This window comes from Crinia signifera, chromosome 3, assembly GCF_055691185.1.
Source record: "Crinia signifera chromosome 3, ASM5569118v1, whole genome shotgun sequence".
Lineage (NCBI taxonomy): Eukaryota > Metazoa > Chordata > Amphibia > Anura > Myobatrachidae > Crinia > Crinia signifera.
The window spans coordinates 197,050,393-197,066,166 of NC_139219.1; the positions used below are offsets into that span (position 1 = coordinate 197,050,393).

A 15,774-nucleotide genomic window follows, 5' to 3' on the forward strand; every position below is an offset into this window, starting at 1 on the left:
AGGGTGAGCATACATAAGATTACCTGTGCTTATAGTACTTTTAATTGCTGCTATTGTCCAATTAAAATCAAGTCCTCCAATTCGGGACACTCTGTTTCTCACTTTATTCAAAAAAAGTGATTTGTTCCACATAGTGACTGGAGCCCATTGAATTACTGAAAGTCTGCTAATACTGGTTCCTATTTATCTCCATAAATTGGATATTAATTTCCCAACCAAGTGTATCCATTAGAATATAACTGTACCCATTTTTATTGTTTTAATTTGTTGTATGTAATTGTATTGCCATTTTCTATTTTTTCATATAAAATTATTTAAAATATAAACAGTGTGTCCATTACTCATTCATCTTGTACAGCTCTTGAGTGTGTCTATTTGTGTATCCAACTATATATCAGCAGCGCAATTCACTCCACCCCCCCCTTCCTAACTCGACTAAAGAAGTCAAACTTTGCAAGGAAAAGATTGCACAATTTGAGGCTGCACATAAACCAAATTTGGCAAATGACACATCAGTGGATTGGTACGAGAAACTTAACACACAACTGCAGATTCATAAAAGAGAGTTGATTAAATTCAAAAAAGAAAAAAAGAACAAAGTCGACCTCGACTACGAACTGAATACTGTATATCAATGGACAATACCCCAGAGAGAGGGTGATTCTAAGAAACCCTTCTTTAGACGTAACAGAGGCAGATTTCAGCGTGACTACCAATCCTCGACAGATTTTCATTCATCAAGCAGTGATGCGACTGACAGACCGTCCAACTCCAAAAAAATCCCTTTAGGAGTGAGGACCAGGCGACAAATCGCCGCTCCCGTCGATTCACCAGGCGTGGTGGCCAGTGGCGGCGGCAGAGGTCGGGGCAAAAAAACACCAAAAACTCAGAGTTAGTAATAAATCTATCCACGTATGAACTATCAGCAGCAGAAACTAAAGTGTTGTCCAAAGGCTTGTCGTTTATCCCCTCTGCAGACTTTAATAACATTGAATGGGACATTGAAAGTCACAGGCTGGCGAGACAATTACGCCTCAAAGAACATTTTTCCAAACCATCTTCGGCTAAATCTATGTTACCCATTAAAGAGTCTTTACCTACACCACTACAGAGGCTACAACCAAGATCCACTTATGATCCACAATCTTTTAACGCGTCTATACGGACATTTAATCGTATGCTGAACTCTGAGGTTCAAGCTGTGTCTAAATCCCCCAGGACGCAGTTTAACAATCTGAATAAAACTGAACGGGACATTGTTAAAAATCTTGCCTCCAATAACTCCCTGGTTTTCCGGGGAGCTGATAAAGGGGGTGCCCTGGTGGTCCAGGACATGGACAAATACCACCTACAAGTGATGACCCACCTGGACGATTCAGGGACTTATGTTTCGTTGCCAGGTGATCCCACTGTTATTTTTGCCAAAGAATTACGTGAGTTACTCTCTGAAGCTGTTTCGCGTGATGCTATTTCCACTGACTTAATGAATGCTTTGATTCCTAGTTTCCCGATTGTGCCCTTGTTTTATTGCCTCCCTAAGGTACATAAGCGCCTAATTGATCCCCCCGGCAGACCCATTGTGGCTGCACGGGGTTCCCTTTTGCAGCATGTATCTGTATATTTGGATTGTCTTTTTCAGCCGTGTATACGGGGGCACCCGAGGTATCTGTTGGATACTAATACACTACTGAAAAAACTCATTGAACTGGGACATATCGATGGTGAGGTCACGATGTTTGCCATCGATGTTTCTGCGCTGTATACCTCCATCCCCCATGCTTTGGGGTTGGCGGCGCTCAGACATTTCCTTACCAATAATAGACTCTATAAGGGTCCTGACATCTCCCTCATCTTGGAACTGATGCAACTGGTTCTAGAAAAAAACTTTTTCCTATACAATAATAAATTCTTTTTACAAAAAATCGGTGTTGCGATGGGGGCGGCGGTCGCTCCCTCGTACGCCAATATTTTCATGTTTGAATACGAGCAAACTTTATTTTTTGATAATCCCGCCATCGCCAGCAACATCGTCTATTATAATCGCTATATAGACGATTTGCTGGTATTTTGGAAGGGACCACCTGACATTTTTTGTAAATATCTGACCCAGCATAATGCTGGTTTGGATCCCATTAAGTTTACTTTTACCTATAACCAGTCCTGCATCAGTTTTTTGGATGTGAGTATTACTCTCAAAGATGGCAATATCCATACTGACCTCTTTAAGAAGGAAACTGACCGCAATAATTTATTAGAGTTTTCTAGCTGCCATCCGAGAGCGATGGTAAGAAGTTTACCATATTCCCAACTTCTACGCATCAAACGGATTGTTTCTGATCCGCTGATGGCTGATCATCAAATGGACCTCATGATCGAACGGTTCATTGATCGTGGATATCCATTATCCGAATTATTGACCATTAAAGCCAAAGTTATTGGTTTAGATCGTATTAGTTTGCTATCATCCATTAACTCTTCTGATTTAAAACCTGAAGTTTTACCTTGGGTCACCACATACACCCAGCTTAGCCCTGAGATTGTTAAAATTGCCCGCAACCATTGGCCCATCATTCAATCTGATGTAGACCTGGGACTTGGCAATACTAAACTATTGCCTAGTTTCAAACGATCTAGAAATTTGGGTAATTTTTTAGTTAAATCTAATGCTGCACCCCTCACCAATCAGCCGGTGGGTAGGAAATTGGGTTGCGTGAGGTGTACTTGTACATCTTGTAAATTCATGTTACCAGGTGCCTTGTTTAACCACCCTCGCACAGGGAAGAGTCTATCTATTAGACACACTCTTTCATGCAACTCTTGCTACACTGTCTACCAGATTATCTGCCCGTGTGGGCTGTCTTACATTGGTAAGACTGAAAGACCTTTTAAAGACAGGATGGCTGCCCACAGATCGGCCATCAAGGGAGCCTTAGCAACCGGTCTGAGCGATCAGCCGGTTGCGCGGCACTTTGTGATGGCGAGACATGGTGTGACCACCATTAGATATCGCATGATTGACCACATTCCTGTGCCGATTAGAGGTGGCAATAGAAAACTTATGTTACTTCAGTGCGAGGCACGCTGGATTGCACGATTGGGGACCCTTACTCCGAATGGGCTCAACGAGCAATCCGGCATTTCCTCACTACTGATTTAATTTAATTTATTTCTTTGTAAGGTGGTTGACCCGCTATATGGTATCACTATAAGACATGCTGCTATATGGCTTTATATTCTAAATTTTTATTGCTTCATTAATTCCTCCGATATTTTCTCTCCTGGTGCTTTGTAATATTGCTTATATGCTTCACCTTGATTTTGTATATATGTATTTTTTTATTTTATGTAATTAGATTTATGTCGACATCGTGTCGACTGTTGTCAATTGGTGTATGTTGTTTACCACAGGCACTTGTTACCGATTGTCATTTTTTCTTACACGATTTCTTTATGCTCTTATGTTTTTCATTTATTTTTTTATTTTCTTATGGCTGATTTAGAATGTGCTATATTCCGAACGGCTTTTTTGTTTTGTTACTGTTGTTTCCATGGCTACTGGTGATGTAATGCGTACTATGTCAGTGGGGGGGTGTGTCTGAGACAGACGCTGACGTTGTCTCTGGACACGTTTGGCGCGAGTTTCCTGCACGCTCCAGCTGACATTGATTTCACTGTCTATTTAATGTGTCTGTTTCACTATGTATTTTAACCTGATGACAATATCGACCTGATATTGAAACGTTGTTGTTTCTTAATAAAGCTGATTTTCGAATGATTCTGACTGGAGTGCTGCACATCTCGATCAACTATATATATATATATATATATATATATATATATATATATATATATATAATAGAAAAATACAACCCTAATCATATGATTCAGGTATCCCGGGCCTCTTGCTCTGGATCAACACTTTGTGATCAGTGATCACCTTTCTGGAATTAGCAGTCTTCTGAAAGTCTAGGCTGATTGAGTTTTATGACCGTGTATTTTTTGAATAGTGGTTGAGGAGGTTATCACTTAGAGTTTCCATGATGAATTATTGTTTGTGAAATCTAAAAAATTACAATACTGAAAGTCATTTGAATTTATTTTTAGTTTGATGTGGTGTTTCATGTTATTACAAATAAAGTTTATGTAGTTTTATTCTTGGTTCAGAATTTATGGTACTTATGTACTAACTGGGCTGCCGATTTTGAAATCGGGTCCATCGCATCGCATCCGACCATATCGCATGCGATGCGATGGACCCAATTTTTCCATAGGATTCAATGTTAAAATGGACTGAGTCCATTTTAACATGGAATTCAATGGGAAAAGGGGTCCTTTTCATACCCCTACTATCCAAGTGGGCATGGAGTTGGATATAAACCTGTGGCGAGCGTAGCGAGCCACCGAGCCCGAAGCGTGGCGAGCGGACACAGAATACCGTCCGCTCGCCACGCTTCGGGCTCGGTGGCTCGCTACGCTCGCCACAGGTTTATATCCAACTCCATGCCCACTTGGATAGTAGGGGTATGTAAAGGACCCCTTTTTTCCATTGAATTCCATGTTAAAATGGACTCAGTCCATTTTAACATTGAATCCTATGGAAAAATCGGGTCATTGCATCGCATGCGATATCGCATCTGATTGTATGCCTTAAGTTAAGGCATACAATCAAAAAAATCGGCAGCCCAGATAATACATAAGTACCGAATTTATCTTATAGGTGGATACCCCTTTTTAGATTCTTAACGGTGAAGCGTTTATCTTCTTGAGGTATTTAAAATAAAAAATTAAAAAATAGGATACCTTACAGGACTGGAAATCTACCTTAGAAATACTGCTTTTAAAAATGAAGCTTAATCATCCTGTTCAACAATGAATATTTGGCTAATGACTTTTGTATTGATGATTCCTGCCAAAGTACAATTCCAACTCCATTAAAATACACTCTGCATTTCTTCCTAACTTGTTTGGCCTTTGTTGTACTTGTTGGCATGGTGTGAGCTGGCAGTCTTTCCATGCTTGTCACCGTGTCAAAAAAACAGTGAATCCTACAGTTGAGCTGTGGCCCATAATGGAGTTTGTATTTGTCGAAGTAAATTCTGTAAGGCACAACAAGCTTAACCACCCAATCTATTTTGTCCACACAGAAATCAATAGCGGTGTGCAAAATTCTGAAACGATTGCTCAGGATTCCAAATGCATTCTCGATTATTCTTCTGGTACAAGAAACACTACAATTGTTGATCCTTTTGTACTGGGAAAGAGGACTTTGTGGATATGGCTTTATAATATTCTCATGTAAAGCAAATGCGTCATCAGCAACAAATATAAAGCTTAGTCCATATTTCGATTCCTGCGGTTTGGGTAGATGTAGATGCGGACTTTGATGTTTTTGGAAAAAGTATGCATCCTTTAGTGATACACATAAATAAATTCATAGTTTGCATTTACAATAGCCATTCGTATAATAATGAAGAAACCTTTAAAATTTTAATAAAGGGATCCACTCTCTGCTGGAGGTTTAAATTGCCATCGATATCTCTTCAGTTTGGAAAATTCACTCAACTAGAATGTAAAATGTTTTAGAATTTAGTTTGCATTTTGAAACCCACAAACTTTGCAAGAATCAATGATTTTTAAAAATATAATGAAAAGATGTGGTGTTGCTGAGCTCTCCGATGCATTCTTTCTTTCGAAGAATGTTCCAAACAGTTGATTTGGCCACACCTAATGTTTCTGTGATCTCTCTGATGGGTTTATTTTTTTTTTTTCAGCCGAATGATGGCTTTCTTCACTGATAGGGACAGCTCTTTGGATCTCAAATTGAGAATCAACAATAGATCTCAAATGCAAATGTCACACCTGGAATCAACTGCAGACCTTTTACCTGCTTAATTGATGATGAAATAACAAGGGAACAACCCACACCTGTCCATGAAATAGCTTTTGAGTCGATTGTCCAATTACTTTTGGACCCTTAAAAAGTGTAAGGCACATATAGAATTAAAGCTGAAAGAGTGTAGTTAAAGCACATCTTGTTTGTTTCATTTCAAATCCATCGTGGTGGTGAATAGAGCCCAAAATATGAGAATTGCATCGATGTCATAAAAATATTTATGGATCTGACTATGTGATGAAAAACGGAAGTCCCTAAATTATCTTCCAGTTGCAATATGAAGCATAGCCACAAGCCTTTCCTCCACAAGGATAGCCATCTGCATGTTAGTGTCCTGTTTCTTAAATCAATGGTGAAACAAGTCTCAACAGCTCTTTAAACATTGCATGATCCATCCATAAAAAGTTGCGATAATCCTCAGGGTTATTTTCTTGTAATTGATGAAGCAAGGAAAAATCTTTCCTTCTGCATCATTTAGGTATTTGTTCAGCATCATCTAACACATCTCCTTCTGCTGTCTCTCCATCTCCATGACTGCACATGCCTGGGCATATAAAACCCTGAATGTGTGGTGATCCAGCTTGAAAAGTTCTTCTTCAGTATGAAAAGGTGTTTATTTAGCAATAAAAAAAGCACTTCGTTTAGGCAAAGCCATAAATAGAAAGCAAAATAGAAATATGCAGGGTCCAAACACCACCTAAACTCAGCACAAATATAAGAATTCTAAATTGGCCACGGCCATTTATTTAGAAAGCAGAGACACACCCCTTTTTTTGAAAAATAACAAGCCAGTTATATTTCAGTATAGTGAAATCAATTAAAAAGTACAAATTGAACGTGCATTGCATAGCAAATCCAATGAGAAATAAGTCCAATCGAAAGGAGGTCGATTAGGACAAATCTAAAAGAAATCAAAATCAAATATAAATTAAATTGCACTGTGTGTACACTACTATAGGCCCTAAGTGTACGATTTGCTACAGGCTACAAGTGATGACGTATAACATTTATTTATTAACAGTTTCTTATATAGCGCAGAAGATTCCGTTGCGCTTTACAATTGTAAACAGAGATAAAACAATTTGGGTAACAGACAGAATAGGAGGTCCCTGCTGCAAGCTTACAATCTATAGGGACATAGGAGAGAAACACAGGGACAGGCACGAGTAATAGCATAGCAGTCCTACCAAGTTGCATGTTCAGAAGAAAAGCTATATAATACATACCGTATATACTCGAGTATAAGTCGACCCGAATATAAGCCGAGGCACCTAATTTTACAACAAAAAACTGGGAAAACTTATTGACTCAAGTGGGACCCTCACTCGAGTATAAGCCGAGGGGGGCTTTTTCAGCATAAAAAATGTTCTGAAAAAGTAGGCTTATACTCGAGTATATATGGTAAGTGCCTCAGAGATAACATGATAGGCTTGCCTGAAGGGGTCAGTTTTCAGGGTACACTTGAAAGTTTGGAGGCGTTGAAGGGCATTCCATAGGATGGGAGCAGCCCAATGAAAGTCCTGTAATAGTGAATGGGAGCTAGTGATCCTCGCAGAACAGAGATGCAGATCTTCCTCAGAGCAGAATGGTCCAGATGGGAGATATTTTGGGATAAGTAAAGAGATATGGTGCAGTATGGTTAATAGCTTTATATGCGAGTAGTAGTGTTTTATATTGAATACTGTAAAATACAGGCAACCAATGGAGGGATTTAAAATGGATTGCAGTGGCGAGTCTGTTCTTGGGAAGACCAGTTAGGAGACTATTGGAATAATCAATGCGGGATATAATGAATGCATGGATAAGAGATTTAGTAGTCTTGTGTGATATAGGGTCGTATTTTGGATGTTTTTTAGATGCATGTAGCATAATTTTGCAACAGATTGAATGTGGGGAACAGAGGACAGTTTAGAGATAAGGAAGACCCCTAGGCAACGAGCTTGTAGGGTAGATTGTAGAGTTGTCATGTATGGAGATATCAGGATGGTAACTGTTCTTGGCTGATGGGAATATAAGTAATTCCATTTTGGAAATATTGAGTTTGAGGTGGCGAGAAGACATCCAAGATGAAATGGTATAGACATTCAGAGACTCGGTCCAAAACCAGTGGTGACAACTCTAGGGTTGATAAATAGATTTGAATATCATCCGCATACAAGTGATACTGAAATCCGAAAGAGCTGATTAGTTTGTCAAGGGAGGAGGTATAGATTGAGAACAGCAGAGGACCTAAGACTGAGCCTTGTAGAACTCCGACTGACAGAGGTAGTGAAGAGGAGGTAGAGTCAGAGAAGCGAACACTGAAAGAGCGATCAGATAGGTAAGATGAGAACCAAGAAAGGGCTGTATCATTAAAACCTAGGGAGTGCAGTGTTTGCATGAGAAGAATGTGATCAACAGTGTCAAACGCAGCAGAGAGATCTAGAAGAAAAAAGTAGTGAGTAATGACATTTAGACTTGGCAGTTACCACATCATTCACAACTTTAGTCAGTGCTGTCTCAGTGGAGCGTTGGGAACGAAAGCCTAACTGAAGTAGGTCTAATAGGCTGTGAGATTTAAGAAAGTGTATGAGGCAAGGGTAGAAAAGTCTCTTGAGTAGCTTGGAGAGGCATGGGAGTTGAGAGATAGGACGATAGTTAGAGAGTTAGGGTCAGAACTGTTTTTTCAGAATGGGAGTAATCGCTGCATGTTTGAACAGAGATGGAAAAGTACCAGTAGCAAGAGAGATTGCAGATTTTAGTTAAGGTTTGGATAAGCACAGGAGATAGAGTTTTGAAGACTTGTGCAGGTATAGGATCAAGAGGAGAGGTAGTGGAGTAGGAGGATAAGAAGAGTGTGGATACTTCCTTTTCATTTGTGGGCTCAAATGAAGAGAAAGTGCCAGAGGGTTCAGGTGGAGAAAAAGTGGGTTAGAGGTTGAGGAAGAGCATACCATTTCATCTCGGATGTTATCAATTTTATCCTTAAAGTAAGAGGCAAGTTCTTATGCACTGATGGTAGCCGGTGGGGGAGGAGCGGGAGGGTACCGAAGAGACTTAAAAGGTGTTAAAAAGTCGCTTAGGGTTGGTGGCATGAGAAGAGATGAAGGATTGGAAGTATGTTTGTTTAGAAGTGTCCAAAGCATTGCAGTAGGAGTGGTAACTAGTCTTATACGTGAGGAAATCAGTCATATTATGAGATTTACACCATTGGCGTTCTACTTTACGTGACTGATTTTGAAGTTGTTTAGTTATTTTGGAGTGCCACAGTTGGCATCTAAGCCTGCGTGGGGTGTAATGGGAAGCTGAAGCCACTTCAAGAGTCTGGTACATGTGGCAAACAGCAGAGTCAGGAGAGGTAAATGTAGAAATTGGTGAGAGCTGTTGATGCAGAGAGCTGTAAAGTTGTGGAAAATTTATAGCATTAGTAGTTCTGCGAGTTTCAGTAGGCTTTCCTGATTGTCATTGAGCTTGGGTTAAAGGAATAGAGCGAGAGGGTGATGAGATTGTGATCATAGAGAGGAAAGGTAGTGTTAGTAAACTTAGAGACTGTGCACAGCATGGTGAAAAAAAGGTCAAGGCAATGGCCTTCCTCCTGAGTGGAGGAGTCAGACCACTGGGAGAGGCAGAGAGAGGAGGTTAGAGAGAGGAGTTTGGAAGCATGCAGAGATGGTGGACTGTCAATCACTGACTGTTCATAAATTTCTATGTCCGCCTGCTGCTGCCCGGCTTCCCCTAAGCTACCCAGTCTCTGGTCCCCTCGCAGCGTTCACCGCCCAGACCAGTGCGCCCACTGCCTCCCCTACCCGGCTCTCTGCTTGCGGCATTCACCGCCCAGGTCAGTGCGCCCACTGCCTCTCCAGCCCGGCTCCCTGCTTGCAGCCCCCCTCGGCTCCCTCCACCTGCAGCTCCCAGGGAACTGCATGTGATAAATCGCATGAAATTTATCACATGCAAAACTTGGCACATCAAGAGCCAAACCGTGTGTGACCCCCCCGGGGAGTTCTCAGTATCATTATGTTGACTTGTCCTTCGGACAAGTCATCCAAATGTATGGGGGCCTTTAGAGACAGGATTAGGTAGACAGGATAAGTTGACTAATGATGTGTAATAAGTATTGGATTTACCTTGCTTGATGTTTTTCAACTGCTTTTTAACTGAGAAATTACAATGTGGGAACTACTTTTATTCAGACAACTGCCCACTAACTTAATGCAGAGATATACTAAGCCTGATTAGGACATGCTACAGCTGAGGTCACATGACCACCTTATCAAGGACATAAATTAGCCTTTGTCAGATAAACACTAGCCAAAATATACTCCAATAAATTATACCTCACTGAACAACTTCAAACAAGCAATACAAACACTACAACACATCCTTTAATACAATACTGGTTATGCAGTAGAGAAAATACAGATTAAGGCAGAGATTTAAGGATATCAATACAATTCACATACATTGAGTATACTGCATAGATCTCATAGGAGGTGATGCAGAGCCGAATGCTAGGACTTGCAGTTCAGGCATGCAATTCACATACCTGGAATGGAGAGAGAAAAATAACAGATCAGTCCATATTCAGTGGGATTCATGCAGAATAACTTTTTTTTTTTTTTAACTGTTCTTTAAAAGTAATTCCCTCTTTGTATATTTATAACTCAGACAACTGCCCACTAACTAAATAGCATGTGTATGGATACAATATTGCATGTTTATGATGCTTTGAAATAACTACACATATATTTATATATATTTTACAGATATGAAAGTCCATTTAGAGAAAAAAGATCCTTTAAGTCCTGCGGTAACTCTTCGCATTGAAGAAAACACTAGAGTTATATCAGTGGACCTGGTTCTTGCCCTTAAACTCAATCAGCCATGGCCTGATAATACAAGAGATGGAATGGATATTGGTCACTGGCTAGGCACTAAGGTGAAACAAGACTATAGAAGAGAACCATTCTACATGGTACCTAAAAAAGCAAACTTGGGACAGGAAAATAAAATAGGTAACAGTTTGATTGTCTGAGTTCTCTATGTTCCAATGTTCCATTAAGTTAATTGTAGTCCTCTGGTGAGATTAACTTATGTTATGTGGGGTAGAGAGGGGTAACACGTGGCACTGTGTGTGGGGCAGAAAGAGGAAACACTTGGCACTGTGTATGGTGCAGAGAGGGGGCAATATATGGAACGGAATTTTGATTCTGTGCTGGGTAAATACTGGCTGCTTAATTTTTAAACTGCACTATAGATATCAATTTGAAGTACACACCCCACCCAAATCTAACTCTCTGCACATGTTACATCAACCATACCTGCAGTGCACATGGTTTTGTCATTTAGCAAACCAAATGTGCTTTGCAAACCAACCTGAATCACCCCCCAGGTTTTAAGGATCAACCTGTTTAAGTCCAGATGGTTAAATTAACTTATGTATTAAGTCACTACATGGACCCATACATGGATATAATTAAAATATGCACTTTAATTTTACACTTCGGGAAACTCTGGGTTAAATGTTATTTCTGTAATACAGTGGTTCTTAATCTCAACTCTCAAGTTTTTCAAACAGGTCATGTTTTTCCTCTCTGCATGATTAAAAAAACTCTATAAAATATTATCTGTTGAAATTCAATGACGTAATGGATTGTTTGTAATATCTAGATTACAAATCTGATTTCCTTTTAAAATAAAATGATATACCGTATATATTTTAAAAAGTCTTTATTATCTCTACCATGCAATTGGCTGTCTTTTACAGATACATGGCGAATTTCATTTTCAAATATTGAAAAGAAAATAATATCCAATCATGGGAGTCAAAAAATCTGTTGTGAACAGAGAAGAGAAATGTGCTGCAGGTTAGTACAGAGTTATGTTACAGACACATATATAAACAGAAAATTTTTGCTAAACACCAACTAAACAAAAAAAGTTTATTTTGTTATTAGTGTGTTGCCTGCATCTTCGCTTGCGTGGCTTAACGGAACTAACACGCGGTGAGCTTTGGGCAGTTAGAGCGAGAGGAATAGGTTTAGGCACTAAAAAGCATGGGGGGGTTGGTTAAGGGCTAGGTCTTTAAGCGGTAGGATTAGGCTGCGGGGTGATGGAGGGATTGATGGGCTCAGGCACAATTGGGGAGGGGGGTTAGGCATCAGGTAAGGAGGGTTAGAGGGAGAGGATTAGTATACTTATCGAGCCCCTGCTGGGATTTCCAACATTGGGATTCCGCTGTTGGTCTTCTGACTGGCATCCCAACCCTGTATGTATTCAAGAAATACAATAGTGAAAACAAGATCCATATTAAACAGAAAATTGTGAATGTATTTAATCTCCATAGTTCATAAACAGTTCCTAGTAGTAAATTTCTCCTAACAAATTCTACGTAGACACATCCCTTATATTTTTATTATATGTATAGATAACAGTTTTTATCTAAAATTATTGCTAGGTTGCAAAATGGTCAACTAGTCGTTGAGACAGATGTATTTTTTAGAGATTTACAGTGTTTTAAGAAGCAATAATAACGGCTTAGTAAGAATAATATAGGTTACGTTTTAGAGGTTTAATAGCGCCAAAGATTTTTTTTTATACTACATTGGAGATTAACGTTGCATGTCTAAACAATAAAGATTCCTAGTAGCTTGTAGTTATGTACACTTATTAATAATAATAATAACCTTAATTAGTTAATAAAAACACAAAAAGCATTTGACAATGGTACAAACAGTGCTCTTGTATTGTACTTTCCCTCAGAAAACAGTGCCTTAAACTGATGAAGAACCTCCTGGAGTTGCTTAAAAATACTGAAAATAAAAGAAATAAAAGAAAAATGGATCCGTTCTGCTCCTACCATGCCAAGACTGCTTTACTGCACATGTGCGTGATATACGCAAAAGATGACGACTGGAAACTGGAAGATCTGGATTCATGCTTTAACAGATACATTGAATATTTCCAGACCTGTCTTAAAGATTACACTCTTAAAAACTTTTTTATGCCTTCCCACAATCTTTTTAGTCCTGAAAGTATCGACAAAGCAAGCTGTGACTATCTTTATAAACAGGTAGAATATCAAAAAAATCAAAATTATCCATTATTTTATCCAGGATTGGAATGTCCAACCACTTAACTCAACTACTCACTCAAAGATAAACAATCAACGGACCAGATCAAATAAGTAAATAAGAGAAAGCCAATTTCAAATCTCTCATTACCAGACATAGGGGCAGATGTATTAAGCCTATAGAAGAGATAAAGTGGAGATAAAGTGAAAGGAGATAAAGCACCAGCCAATGAACTGTGTTTGAAAATGAGTTGGGAGTTCATTGGCTGGTGCGTTGTCTCCTTCCACTTTATTTCTTCACCAGGCTGAATACATCTGCCCCATAATCTACTGATCCTGCTAACCTGTTTGTCTCCATGAACCTGCTGCCTGACTGTAAACTCAGTTCTGGTATCCTCCCTACTTTTCACATTCCACCCACTTACTTGTCTGCATGAAATCATTGTCTGCCTGTCACCTTGAACTGACTGCCGGGGCCTGGTTTTCAGGTCTAAAGTCACTGGCTGGTACTGCTTTTTAAAAATACATGCAGCTCTGACCAGGGGACCACCAGCATAATTAACAATTCCAAAATGACATTCATTAGTTGGATGAAAAGCAAAAGTAATATACTAAAAACCGTAACGGTGTAAGACTAGTGGCAAAACATAAATGCACCTAGGCTCTCCAATTGGCGGCCTAGAAGATGAGATCGGTCTCAATTTGGACTTGGTAGCAATATTGCAACTTTGGAAAAATAGGAAGAAACTGGTTATCAAAATGGTTGCCCATGCAAAATAGTCAGCAGTGATATTGTCACTATTATAGAGATGGGCGCCGGAGCCAAAGATTTGGATTCATCACTGGGATTTGGATTGGTCAAGCGCTGGTGAAAGCTTTGGAGTTTTTTAAAAAATGGTAAAAAAAACAAAACGCCCAGATCACGTAATTTTTTGCGTTTTTTGTCCCTAGACTAATATTAACCTCAATAACCTAAATTTCCAGCTCTTTTAGACAATTTTGACCACTTTACAGCTCACAATGTTGTTTTCATTCAATTTAGGCCAAAGTCTGCAGCAAGCTGGCTGCTAATTAACACACGGAACTTCTGACAGTATCAGTATGGTGTATTGGGGTGCAGTACACACAAACAATAAAGAGCAAAATGTATTGTTTTTCTACTTTATTTTAAGGCGCAGCTTGCGCAACACTGCGTGGAGGCAGAACAATCACACATGGAACTTATGACGTTAGGACAGTATCACACAAACCCCTCTGCAGTCTGCACAAACTCCTTTACACAACACAAACCCCTCTGCACAGCCACAAACCCCTCTGCACAAAGTCACAAACAGTACACCCCTGCACAGCAGCACAACCCTTAGCCCAACAACAACCCCCCGACTGCAGAGCTGTGCGCTGCTTGGAGAAGTGTGGGAAAAATGGTGCCAAATTCTCGAGGTGCCGAGCCTATGAAGACTCTGCGTCTCACGCAAATCTGTAGCGAGACTTCACCGTTCGGCCGCGCTCAGGTTTCCGAGCAAAGCCGGAAACTTGCGAGTGCGGCTCATGGCGGGCTGTGTTTGGAGCGGTTCGGATTCCACAAAAAAATGCCATTCAAGTGATTAATGTAGATTTCAGGAGAAAAAGCTGGAATAATACTGATTTATTTTATTGTAATTGTTATTTTAGATGTAATAAAAAATAAATAATTGAATAATCTCATTTAAGAATAAACATTGTTTAACATGTTTATTGGTATACCTGTAATTAACTACATGTGATATAATCCAATTTAGTAATTGTATAGAAATAGTCATTTAGTCATTGTATGGATATAAAAACAATCAAGATGTGTGCACAGAAACTTTGATTTTAATTTTAAAAATGAATTTTAAGGCTAGAAAACTATCCTATCCCAACGGATCAATCCCAACACTATTCCCTTGTCTCTTGTATTGCCACGTGTATATTAGCTATTACAAATGGATTGACTGGAATACTTCTTGGATGCAGAACCTAAAGCACAAACCTTCTTTCATATTTGACTTCCGTATATCTATTTTCTGTGTCTCCGACTGTGATTGATAATGTTCGCAATGTGGTAAAGTTAACCACCTGGTTTAATATGACCTCTAACTAATGGCACTCCTCTATGAAATAACTCTTTTGTGTTAGTATACTGACCTGTACATTTACTTTCTAATGAACACCTTGTGATTTGTTCTATGTTTATTTGTACGGTTATATTCATGGACGATGATTTGTATGACATACCTATTTTTCTTCAATAAAAATAATATTGAAAAAAAACACGACTTTTCAGATTTGTTTTCTTACATGAAAGCAAAAACTAACACTCCTGGGGCCTTATTCTGATCGGTGCGGCCCGATCAGAATATGCGGCCGCGACCGTGCAGGCGAATCCCCGCCTTCCATACGGATCGCCACCTCCCGTCCGTACGCGGATATGTGGCGATCCGCATGAAATTGGACGGGGATACGCCTCCTCCGTCTTGGGAGCAGCCCCTGCATTCGATGGTCGCCGAACATCGAATGCAGGGCCGCACGCTCCACCAGGTCCCGCAACACAAGACCACACGGACACTTGTCCGTGTGAAATCTTGTATGGGGGCGGGCAGCTGACATCCGGCGATGTCAGATGCCCGCCCCGTACCCACGCGTCACGGCCTCATTACCATGCATACGCCCCGCGTTTGCATGGGAACGCCCATGAAACGCGGGGCGTATGCATAGGGTAATGAGGATAAGTAGCCCCTCACGCCCCTCTACGCCCCCTGTGCGGCGTATAAAGAATCCATGCGGCGAAATCGCCTGCACATGCGCAGAG

The 15,774-nt window shown here is 40.0% G+C and overlaps 1 protein-coding gene across 1 annotated transcript in view; it reads left to right on the top strand.

The window, feature by feature from the left end:
- The window catches only part of LOC146064105 (cyclic GMP-AMP synthase-like), a 55,175-nt gene extending 39,950 nt beyond the window's left edge, over nt 1-15,225 (top strand). Inside the window, exons 3-5 of the mRNA XM_083177209.1 lie at nt 10,639-10,887; nt 11,640-11,739; nt 12,635-15,225. Of these exons, the coding sequence (XP_083033335.1) occupies nt 10,639-10,887; nt 11,640-11,739; nt 12,635-13,010 (725 nt within the window). The 3' untranslated portion in view covers nt 13,011-15,225. The remainder of the gene's footprint in view (nt 1-10,638; nt 10,888-11,639; nt 11,740-12,634) is intronic.
- The last annotated feature ends 549 nt before the right edge of the window (nt 15,226-15,774 follow it).